The sequence below is a fragment of the Canis lupus genome, chromosome 16, assembly GCF_003254725.2.
Source record: "Canis lupus dingo isolate Sandy chromosome 16, ASM325472v2, whole genome shotgun sequence".
Classification (NCBI taxonomy): domain Eukaryota; kingdom Metazoa; phylum Chordata; class Mammalia; order Carnivora; family Canidae; genus Canis; species Canis lupus.
The window spans coordinates 11,795,800-11,807,671 of record NC_064258.1 but is presented as its reverse complement, the minus strand read 5'-3'; the positions used below and the strand labels follow the sequence as shown (position 1 = coordinate 11,807,671).

At 43.6% G+C, this 11,872-nt stretch overlaps 1 protein-coding gene across 2 annotated transcripts; it reads right to left on the bottom strand.

Annotated features, from left to right (window-relative positions):
- Positions 1 to 1,042: 1,042 nt before the first annotated feature.
- Positions 1,043 to 11,640, bottom strand: LYPD8 (LY6/PLAUR domain containing 8). Of its 2 annotated transcripts, XM_049095145.1 has the most exons (7): positions 11,498 to 11,538; positions 11,075 to 11,168; positions 9,320 to 9,428; positions 8,816 to 8,935; positions 6,463 to 6,627; positions 4,826 to 4,963; positions 1,043 to 2,101 (listed from the first exon to the last, which is right to left on the bottom strand). In XM_049095145.1, exons 3-7 carry the CDS (start codon positions 9,372 to 9,374, stop codon positions 1,803 to 1,805), a joined length of 777 nt encoding a protein of 258 aa, XP_048951102.1. In that variant the 5' UTR covers positions 9,375 to 9,428; positions 11,075 to 11,168; positions 11,498 to 11,538; the 3' UTR covers positions 1,043 to 1,802. The 2 variants fall into 2 exon arrangements, with proteins under 2 accessions (XP_048951102.1, XP_048951101.1); XM_049095144.1 differs by lacking the exon at positions 11,075 to 11,168 and having other exon boundaries at positions 11,498 to 11,640.
- Positions 11,641 to 11,872: the final 232 nt, after the last annotated feature.

Below are 11,872 nucleotides of genomic sequence, written 5' to 3'. Positions count from 1 at the left end.
GTAGCTGCCTGGGTAGGTCTCCACTACCTCTCTATTTAAACTCCCTCCTTGTCCCATCATTCTGCTGTCTTTTCACCTGCACCCTGCAGTCTTGGAGAACCTTCCAGAATGGAAACCTAACCCCAGTCCTACTCATGTGCTTATGCTGTGGCTCTGCTCAGCAGATTCCACCTCAACCAAGCAATCAAGGTTAACACCAGCAGCAATACAATACATAAACATCATATACCTCCTGTAGGACCCACTGAGAAGAACACAATAATGCTGTGGGATTCTTGCCAAAATGTGCAAACTTGACCTTATGATGAGAAGACATCACACAAAGGAAAAATCCCAGGACTGTCACAGATCATAGGAGTCTGAAGAGACATAGCTATTAAATGCAAAGAATTGGTTCCTGGACCAGAAAAAGGACATTAATAAAAATTGGTGAAATGTGAAGATCTATTAGTTAATAGTATTGTGTTAATGCTGATTTCCTGGTTTCAGTAATTGTAGTGTGTTATATAAGATGCAAACACAAGAGGAAGGTGGATGAGGGGGTTCTGGAATTCTCTGTGCTATTTTTGCAACTTTTGGTAAGTCTAAAACTATCTTGAAATATCATGCTGAGTGAAATCAGTCAATCAGAGAAGGATGATTATCATATGGTTTCACTCACATGTGGAATATAAGAAATAGTGCAGAGGACCATAAGAGGAGGGGAAACTGAATGGGGGAAAAAATCAGAGAGGAAGACAAACCATAAGAGACTCTTAACTCTGGGAAACAAACAGCGTTGCTGGAAGGGAGGTGTGGGGTGGGGATAGGGTAACTGGGTGATGAGCGTGAAGGAGGGCACATGATGTGATGAGCACTGGCTGTTGAATGCAACTGATGAATCACTAAACTCTACCTCTGAACTAATTATACACTAGATGTTAATTAATTGATTTTTTTTTTTAAAGAATGAATGTGTTGATGAGGTACCACAAGATGCCTTTCTGGAGGCTTTTCTTTTGATGCATTGTTAGCAAGTCTGGACAATAAAGACACACACTAGTTTATACCTTTAAAATTTTTTATTACAGAAAACTCCATTCTTGCAAGTCCAGCTCAAGGCCCACCTTATTTACCAAACCTGAACTTCTGTGCATGTTGGATTGAATAGCTTTCTTGCTCCTCAGGTCTCTGATATGGAGTCAAAAGCTCTGCTTTCAATTGCAGGTTCTCTGGGAATGGGGACTAGGGTTCCGTAGCTATTTCATTCTGAACAAGGCTATGAGACATCTGGTCAGTGGGAGCACCAAAAGCATTATGTCTCTCCCCAAGAGGTTAGGCAAGGGAGACTGCCAGCCTTCAGCAACCCCTCTGCACCCTTCTTTGGGCCCTGTGGATAATGTCCCTGTTGGACCTGTCACCAGAGCCAGGACAGTCACGGAAGGGTCAACACAGGGCTTTACAGGCACAATTGGGCATGCCCTCAGTATGTGGGTGAGAATGGGGGCGTGTTAGTCCCCAGAAGTGCAGGGCTGTAGGCAGAAAATGCCAACAAGGTGAAAAGGTATGTTTCTCAGAAGTAAGGTGGGCAGAGTTTAGGGGAGTCCTGGGAGCCACACACTAAGGTGCACAGATTTCAAATGCAAGGGACTGGGAAGTGGTGATGGACAGCAGCTCAAAGGAACCTATCAGGACAGACTTGGCCAGCCTTTAATAATGGAGAAAAATGTGGCTGTCACTGAGCTTTGCCAGGAGGGCTGTGGCTGCAATTAACTGAGCAGTTAAATAGGGGGAGGGAGGGGCAGTTGAGGGCAGGATGGGTCTCAGAGCAGCAGCCTCAGCAGGAGGAGGCTGCCAAAGGCTGCAGGAGTGAAGGAGACTCTGGAGCCCGAGTCCAGGCTGGTGGGCTTATTGGAGTTGGGTGCTGAAGAGGTGCTGGAGTTGCTGACAGGAGGGTTGGTTGGGGGGTAATTAGGAATGGCAGTTGAGGAGGAGCTGAAACCGTCTACACACTTAAACTTTCGGAAGATGATTCCTCCAATTGTCTGGTTCTCAGCAGACAGGAACTGACAGGTGGAGTTCCTGATTTTGGAACAGCCTTTCAGCACGAGCTTCTTGGTCTCTGTGAATGTAATGCGAACAGTAAGGACTTCACAACACTCTTGCCCTTCCTCCTTAGGCCTGTTTTAGGTCTGGTTCAGCAACCTGTTTTACGTCTGGTTCTAAAACAGGAGCCTGGAGGAAGGAGCCCAGGATCAAGAACACCACACAGTAATGGCAGAGGTACCATGGAGGTCAGCACCCAGACACTCTCCCCGATCTAAACTCAAAAGAAACAGGCTCCAGAAGGTGGATGCAAGCCCGAGCTCACAGATGAAGGCCAGAAATGGGCCTGGGACCCAAGTCTCTGGTGTTTCCCTGAGGGGCTGGCAGGTGATTAAAAACCCAGGAGATGGGCTCAGAGAGCCCTCTCCTCTCAATCCAAGAAGGACTCCTCCCAGGCTCCTGTACTATGAATTCCGTTTTCTATCCTCACTCTTCTCTGGACCTGAGTTCTCTCTGCCTGAGTTTTATCTGAATAGAGGAAAAAAATAGCTGGAGGTGGTCTTCATTCTAAATCTGAATTATATTATGTTTAATTCTGTTAAAAGGTGTAGGTCCTAGGAAAAGGCCAAGAGGATTTGCAAAGAAAATGTGGCTGTGACTGCAGCCACCTTTATTGAGCTGCTACTATGTGCCAATTGCTCTATGACTTAAACAGGTCTGAAGGACAGGCAGTTACACAGGAAGGAAGTGGAGGACAAGTGGCTACTTATCAGAAGGGCTATTAACTTGTTCTGAGAAGGAAAGAGAAATCTCTACATCCCTTGGAAGAAAATAATTAATTCCTTTTTTATAGCAAATAGCAGTGCTGGAGATTGAATTACAGTAAGCTAGAGAAATGTGTTGCTTGGCACATGTCTATAATATTGAAAAAAAAAGTGATCTTGGGCAAAAATAAATAAAGGAAAAACCCCCACATGTATGATGGCTTTGATCTATCTGGCTTCAGATTAAATCAAAGGAATATTTTTAAAATTCCATCCTTGACATCAGAAGACACCTGGGAACAAAGTGAGCAGAAGGAGAAATTGTTTCAGATGTTATTGTTATCCTCAGACATAGCTTAAGAATTAAATATCAGAGCTGCGTAGACATCCTAGAGATTTTTTTAATTAAAAAAAACTTTAAGTGCATATAACTAAGTGAAAGAAGTCAATGTGAAAAGGCTACCTTTATATGATTCTAAATATATGATATTCTGATAAAAGCAAAACTATGGGGAGAGTACAAAGATCAGAGGTTAAAAAACAAAACAAAACAGAAACAAAACAAAACAAAGATCAGAGGTTGCCAGAGGCTACAGATTAATAGTGCATAGAGGATTTTTAAGACAGTGAAGCTATTCTGTGTGATGCTATAATGGTAGATATACTTCATTATACATTTGTTACAACTCATAGAATATGCAACCTAAACAGTAACCCTAATGTAAACCTCGGACTCTGGATGATAATAATGCATCAGTGTAGGTTCATGGATTCATGAGGTACCATTTTGGTGGGGAATGTTGACAGTGGGGGAGGCTGTGTGTGTGGGGACAGAGGTATGTGAGAAATCTCTTTACCTTCCTCCCAGTTTTACTGTGAACCTAAAACTGTTCTAAAAAATAAAATTTATTTTTTTTTTTAAAATAAAAAGAGGTTCAGGATACTTGTGATGTTTGGCCTCACTTCTCAGCCTGCAATTACAGTTAAGCATGGATTTCCAGTACTATAATTGCCATTAGTAAAAGTTGAAATCAAATTGTACCTGGGTATTGGTGCTCTTAAACTGTTATTAAGCTGAGCCATATTGTGGCAGAGACTGGCTGGCTGTTCATTTTAGCTTCATGTCTCTTCCTTTCTTGCTGGACCACACTAGACACCATGAGACTGCATTTCCCAGCCAACAGAATGTGAGAGAGAGTGATGCATGCACTTCCAGGCTTTGCCTATAGAAATCCTCCTGCCTCCCTCCACTCCCTGTCTTCCCCGAACTGCTGATGAGAGACAAAGAATACAGCAGGGAGCTGCTACGTCCTGGGTGGCTGGGGACCAGATCCTCTAGATGAAAAGGACAACAGGCCCCAGGACTCTGCAATGAACTGCCATATGAGCAAGAAATAAATATCTGTTACATTGATCCTGAGGATTTAGGGGTTGCTTTTTAACAGTAACGAACTTATCCTTGCTAATAAATGTATTATTCTTTAAATATTCAGATGTAACATCTGCCTGAATATTTAAAGCATAATATACGTATCAGTTTTCTATTTATAGTGGTTAATTTGATGGTTAGTATCAAATTACTTCTGTAGGAAAGAACAATTGGTTGGATGTTAAAATCCAATTTGACTCTTCAATCAGGTGACCCAAGTTGTCATAAGGCAGCCCCTCTCAGTGACAGATAGAAAAAAATGTAGGTATAAAAGGAAATAAAAGACAAATCCCACACACACCCACAGAGCAATGCAATCTGGTAAAGAAGTAAATGTCAGGAATAGCATGATGAGCTTAAATGAGTCTGGCTTGATTATGAGCCAGAAGAGAGCAGGGTTCAAGAGATGTACAGCCCAGAAAGAATGGTTCTGGACTAAGGAGGCAAAATAGCAAGCGGCTCAGGGCTACATTAACAGCCTCATTATGTCAAAAGCATTCTGACCTTATTCTTTTAACCTCCCCCAGCCTCCTTTTGTTAACTCAGAACTTATTACCCAAGGCCCAACTCCAGTCCCATAAAAGGGAATTGAAACCCCAAGACAAACCATTCTTAAATTCCGCAACTAGATCGACACACTGTTCTTCTTTATGACATTTCCTGGATTTCACACTACAGGAACTTTCATTAGATCCATAACATGCAGGACATTCTATGTTGCTGGATGAATCTTCTAGTGGAGGAGCTGGATAGAATAAGAGCCATTAATTTAGAACAAGGTTGTAATATAGAACATGGTACTGCCTTGTACTGAAGGGGACAAGCAAACAAAGATGCTAGCCAGAGGGATCTTGAAAATGGGACAATTGCATAAAGACAGCAGTCATCCTAACCTCATATCCCACCAAAATAGTTACAGCACACAACCTCACAGACCTTCCCTTACAAGCCATCCAGTCTTCAAGGACTGTGGTCAGTGGGTGTGTTGGGCTGAGAAGGGAAACATAAGATTTTGATCTAAAACCAAGCAATGTTGGGGCACCTGGGTGCCTCAGTGGTTGAGCGTCTGCCTTTGCTCAGGTCGTGATCCCAGGTCCTGGGATCGAGTCCCACATCAGGGTCCCCACAGGGAGCCTGCTTCTCCCTCTGCCTATGTCTCTGCCTCTCTCTGTGTGTCTCTCATGAATAAATAAATAAAATCTTTTAAAAAAAAAAAAAAAGAAAAGAAAACCAAGCAATGTCAACATTAGCCAGCTATTCTGAACATCGGCCAATAGATGTGTAATTATTACTAAATCTTTCTCTGAATAAATGATCGTGCCCCTTTATTTAACATTTAATACAAAATTATATTGAGATACAGCTGTGCTACTAATGACTTATACTCTAGAACGATGCCTTTTTGGCCATGGTTTCTTCTCTTCAAAAAGAGAGCTTTGGTATAAACCAACAATTTTCAATATCAATTTGTGGTCCAGGAACTCCTGGGAATCCCAAAGAACCATTCAGGGAGACCACAAGGTCAAAACCATTTTCATAACAATACTAAGATGTTCCTTGCCTCTTTCACACTCTTTCTTTCATGAATGTACAATGGAGTTTCTGAGAGACCACATGACATAAGAGATTGTAACAGACTAAATGCACAAGCAAATTTGAGAATCCAGTTGTCTTCTATTAAGCCAGAAACTAAAGGGCTTTGAGAAAATATGTAACAATGCCGCTCTTCTCACAAAATATTTTTTTGCTTTGGAAGATATAGTTATTTCTATGCAAAAATGTTATTGTTAACATGTAATTGGTTTATGATTTCTTAGTGAACTATAAATAAAGATTTTAAATTTGTTTAGAAATTCTTTGAATTTTTAAAATTTCTGAGTGTAAATATTGATAGTATGATTCACATAAATCAAATTTCTCTAGTCCTCAATAATTTTTAAGATTTAGAGTCTTAAAAGAGAGCCTGAAACCACAAAGTTGGAGAAATACTAATAAGCCTCTAATTTTATGCAACATGGAGTACTATGATTTCTGTCTGTTCTGATAAAGAGGAAAGCATGAAAGTAGTGATGATTTTCCCATTTGTTTTTCAAGTAATTGCTGTAAGTCAGCTGTTGATGTTACCCAGATATGCAGTGAAGTGCTTGGACTTGAGATGTTCACCAGAAGGTGAGGACTACAGGTGGCAAAGGAAAGGAGAGAGCTGAAAGGCCAGAGGGAGGATGGCACATTGCCAGCACCCACCCAGAGCATTACTGGTGTCATTGCACTTCTTTCCTTGGCAGCACTGGCTTGTAAAATGGAAGTATTCTGTATCGGACACACGGACAATGATGGTTTCAACCATGTCTCTCTCTTTTAGGCAGTTGTCCACAGAGCAGGCCTTATCCTGGTATATGTGGTCTGGATCTATTAAAAGGCAAACAAAGACTGTCAGTCCTGGGTGTAAGGCTTGGGAAAGGGTAGAGACTCTGAATAGTGACTGCTTCAGGCAACAGCAGAAAACACACCCCCAGTTCACTGTGATTTCAGAGACACTGAGGAGGGTTTCCTTGCAAACAGAAAAATCTTCCTCGTGAGGTAGTTCCTTCTTTTAGCAGGAGATGAGCAGAGATGCAGGCTAAATTTCAGATCAAAGATTGATGGGGAGCTTGGAAATGGTGGTTCAGGCCAACATCCAAAGCCACTGATCAGTCTTAGCATCTCTAAAAACAGCCAAGCAGAAGATGGTCCCACGTGCAATAGGATGTTAAATCTGAATACAGTCAAGCTTCTAGATCAGAGCTATCTGATATGGTAGCCAGTAGCTATATGTGGCTATTTAAAATTCAGCTCTTCAGTCATATAACTATATTTCAAGTGGCCAATAGCTACATGTGGCTACTGTACAGGACGGCATTGATATAAACATTTCCATTTTTTGAAAAGATTTTATTTATTTATTCATGAGAGACATGGAGAGAGAGAGAGAGAGAGAGAGAGAGAGGCAGAGACACAGGCAGAGGGAGAAGCAGGCTCCATGCAGGGAGCCCAATGTGAGACTCGGTCCCGGGACTCCAGGATCATGCCCTGGGCCAAAGGCAGACACTGAACCACTGAGCCACCCAGGGATCCCCAACATTTCTGTTATTGAAGACAGCTCTATTGAGCAGTATGGGTCCAATTTACAAGGAAACACCAGGAATATGGAAACAAAGAAATGACACCACAAGAAAATAATCAGCCAAAGCCAGAATATGGGACAGCTAGCTATAGGACAATTGGCCCAATTTATCCAACAAATCAATGGGATTGAACCAAAAAAAAAAGTGATGGTAGCTATTATAAAACAAATTTGACTTAATAGACCTAACAGCAAAATGCTATGTGGGGTTTTGTTTGTATCTGAAATCTAACACATTGGCTATAACACAACATCTGAAACAACTAGGATATTTCTAAGATGGCCTGGGTATTAGAAGAAATTAAAGAATCACAGTTAATTTTCTTAGGTATACAGTGGTACGGTAGTTATGTAAAAAAAAAAAAAAAAGTCCTTATTAAAGATGAATAATGAAGTATTTTCAGGAGAAATTACATGATACCTAAATTTGCTTTAAAATACCATTGCAGGGGATCCCTAGGTTGGCTCAGCAGTTTAGCACCTGCCTTCAGCCCAGGGCATGATCCTGGAGTCCCGGGATCGAGTCTCTCATTGGGCTCCCTGTATGGAGCCTGCTTCTCCCTCTGCCTGTGTCTCTGCCTCTCTCTCTCTCTCTCTGTGTCTCTCATGAACAAATAAATAAAATATTTTAAATAAATAAATAAATACATACATACATACATACCATTGCAGGAGTGCCTGGGTGGCTCAGTTGGTCAAGCATCAGACTTTGGCTCACATCCTGATCTCCAGATTCTGGGATAGAGTCCTGTATGGGGCTCGACACTCAGAGAAGAGTGTCTGATTCTCTCTCTCCTTCTCCCTCCTCCCCTCCTCCCAGCTTGTGCTCTCTTTCTCTCTCTCAAATAAATAAATAAAATCTCAAAAAATATAAAATACCATTAAAAAAAGCAAAATGATCATTGTTGACACAGGATAGTGGTTACATGGCAATTCATTTTATTCTTCTTGCTTCTGTGCATATTTGAAAATGTCCATTATAAAACGTTAAAAAGAAATCTAAGTGCTGTGGGAAAGAGGTAAAAATCATGCAGCAAATCACCCTGGGTGCAAGCGTGTTGGAGCTCGAAAAGGAAGGAGCAGTGAGGAGAGGAAAGGAAGCCAGAAAAATGGAAGAATGCAAGCACCCAGAGCAAACTGCCTGCTTTGTAATTTAACTAAGAGCTGCCCTTGCTTCTCACATCCACCAATATAGGTCTAGAATGGGATTTTAGACAGGAACAGCAATTCCAAGAAGTCACGAGAGCTTGTCAGCTTGCCCCACATTCTCACCTGACTCCTGCATGTTGCTTTTTCCAGAAGAGTCTTCATAACCCCATCTGTCTCCTTGCACAGCCCAGCCCTTTCTCAGCCTTCCCTTCCTCCCTGGCTACCCTATCCAGCTCCTGCCCTGTGCAAAACCCAGAAATGGGGGTTATGGCATCCCAGGCTCACCTAGAGAAAAGCTGGCCACCAAACTGGTACAGCTGGCATTGGCATTGCCGGGACACTGAGAGACGCTGCTGTTTTCACAAGGGTTTGTCACTGAATTACACTGCACGCAACTTAGGGATTCTGGTGAGACAAGATGGGCAGCACTGTCAACATTCAGGGGACACTTATAGACTGTACTCTGGACAAAGCACCACATCCACACCCTCCAAAGAATAGTGGGGATGGCATCCCTTCCCTCTGGGACCCCCCAAACTTGAGGCTGTGAGATGGAGCCACCTCCATTACTTTCTCCGCACTGTGCACCATTTCCCAGTGGGAAGACCCATAGCACAGAGAGGCTCCTCTGAGGGCAGTGTGCCCAGAGGGGTCTCATATTTTCCACTGACCACACCCTGACATGAAATGCCATGGGACAGGACCCCAGAATACCAAGAGTGAGAAGACTTTGATACAGTGTGTCAGAAAAGGTCTTCATTCCCAAAGGGTGTCAGTGGTTTCTCTCACCTACAGCTGCAACAGCAAATGCTGTGATGATAACAGCAACAAGGATGCCCTTCATGGTGCAGGACCTGGTGTCTCCCAAGGAAGAGGACTGTGGTGCAGAGCCTTATGCCTGAAGAGACACAAAGAAGGCAGTCTGGGGGCTGGCAAGGGTGCTGGGGCACAACATCCCATGTTACAGAAAAAATCAGCATTCTCAGCTGGGAGCACAGAACTGTGATGCAGTTTCTATGCTGCCCTTTCATCTGTGCCAGTCTGAGTTTCCCCCAATCCTGGATGCCTGCACATCTACACACAGCTACAAAACACAGCCTGAACATTCCCCACAGCCACTTCAGATACAACATGGGCAGACAGATGATTGCCAGCCCCACTGGGGATGGGGTCCAAGAATAAAGTATAATGTAGTCCTCTAGCTAATATCTCACCACATTCACATAATTCACTTAGGAGCTCTGTCGTTGTCATCACCACACCTATTGAGCACGTACTCTCTTCCACGCACTTTATGTTCATTAATTCATGTGTTGCCTTCACCCTAACAAGCAGGTGCTATTATTAGCACCACTCTCATTTCATAGGGGAAATCAAGTCCCAGAGAGATCAAATAAACCACTCAAAGTCAAGATCACATTCCTAGGAGGTATTAGAGCTGGGGTTGGCCCAAGCACCTAACCACGACCCACACTGCCTCCAACAGATGGGACTCCCAGAGCCCCAGGCCTGGACACACTCAACCTGCAGGACAGAACCAGAGGCCCCAGCACACCTCCAACTGATGAGTCTCCAAATCTTTCTGTGTCGACAGTCATCTGATAGCTAAGGTTTGCTGTATTCATTAGGATCCCGAATCAGAGCTCCCAGGATTTCAACTTGCCCATGTATCAGAGCAGCAGGGAGTAGAAGTATCTGTCTCTGCCCTGAGTCCTTCCTAATTGTTAGTTCATTGATCCTATAAATGGTAGCCACAAACTGCATGTGGCAGTCATTGAAGGAATGAAAGAAAAAAACATTCTATTTCTAAGACTCACCTGGCTAGCTACTACTTATTGGCCAGCACAACTTTGGAACATTCCCTTCATTACAGAAAGTCCCAGGGCATAGTGTGGCTTACTGTCCCACTCAGCAGGTGAGGAACCTGCCAATGGAGAGATAAGGGAAGCTGCCCAAATTCACCGAGCTCATGAGGCCAAAACTGGGACTTCATTCTGCATCCTTCCAGCTCATGATAGCTGCTACTTACCAAGACAACTGACACCTGAGGCTGCAGTCAGTCCCCCACCTCTCATCTCAGCACACCACAACCATACACACATACCACTGCAACTGTGATCACTTAGTTGACTTATTAGAGGTTGGCAAAAAGGAAGAGACACTAGTTCAATCAGGGTAGGTAGAGGGGTATATCTATTACGTAAGGGCCACATAGTACAGAAATCCAAGGAGAGAAATTAAGTATATCTGGTTTGGAACTTGTGGCAGATGTTCCATACCTTGCACCCAACATGCCCCCACGCCTGATCACCCCTCCAGGCCTGAAACCCCAGTACAGAGACAGGCTCAGAGGTCGAGCCTCCTGGGAAGGGCCTCTCAAGCCTTGTAAGTATGGAGAAGGGAAAAGGAAAGAAAGAGATGAGGGTAAGGAGGTCACAGCAGCCATGTCAGATATATCAACCACTTCTTCTTGTGTTATACCCCTGATTATTAGCCTCATCTTCAGAGGGAAATAAAGGAGGCCCACAGAGATCAGGATCTGACCTAGAGACACACAGCAAAGAGAGCCTAGAAGTGGCCCTGATCACCACCTCTAAAGAGAAACCAGGGAGGTGGCCGTTGGTGCAGGAGGCCTCATCTGCAAAATAAGAACAAGTAGCATCTGAAAAACCCCTTTGCAAATTCCTTCCCACTCATCTATCATTGGATATTTTCTGAGTGCATCCTATTACAACTCCTTTCATGTTATACATAAGCAAGTTCAGAGCAGCTATGAAAAGGACAGCTAAAACAGAGAGCAAACCCCAGGCACAGAGCTCTCCCCTCCAGACTTCCTTCCCCTGAGCACTGCTAAAGGAGCAAGGGCCATGATAATGCCCTGAACTCCAGCCATCCCACATTGGCCTTCTCTTGGTTTGAGCTTTTTAAAGCTGGCGCCCCCACCACAGCTTGGCTTCAGCCCCTCACCTTCAGAGTCTGGCCTGGAGACTGCTCTCCCGAAGGTGGATCCCAGTACAGGATAAGAGCATGTGTGTGAAAGACCTTATATAGCAGGTGACTGAACAATCAGAAAGCACCACTGCCTGCAGGGAGGGGTTTCTGGATCAGCTCTGCCAAAGCCAAAGAGCCACGGGCAGCTTAACCTTTTGGCAGCTGTGCAGTTGGTCAACTTTCTTAGGCCTCCAAAAATCGGGTGCAACTTTGGTTAAGGCCTGCCTTTGGCAAAACATGCAAGAGAACAAGGTGTGTCCTTGATGTTGTCTCATGTTGGCTATGCACACTGAATGTATTCTAGTATCTATTAATAAATCATAAGCATCACTTTATACCAGCCTGATAAAG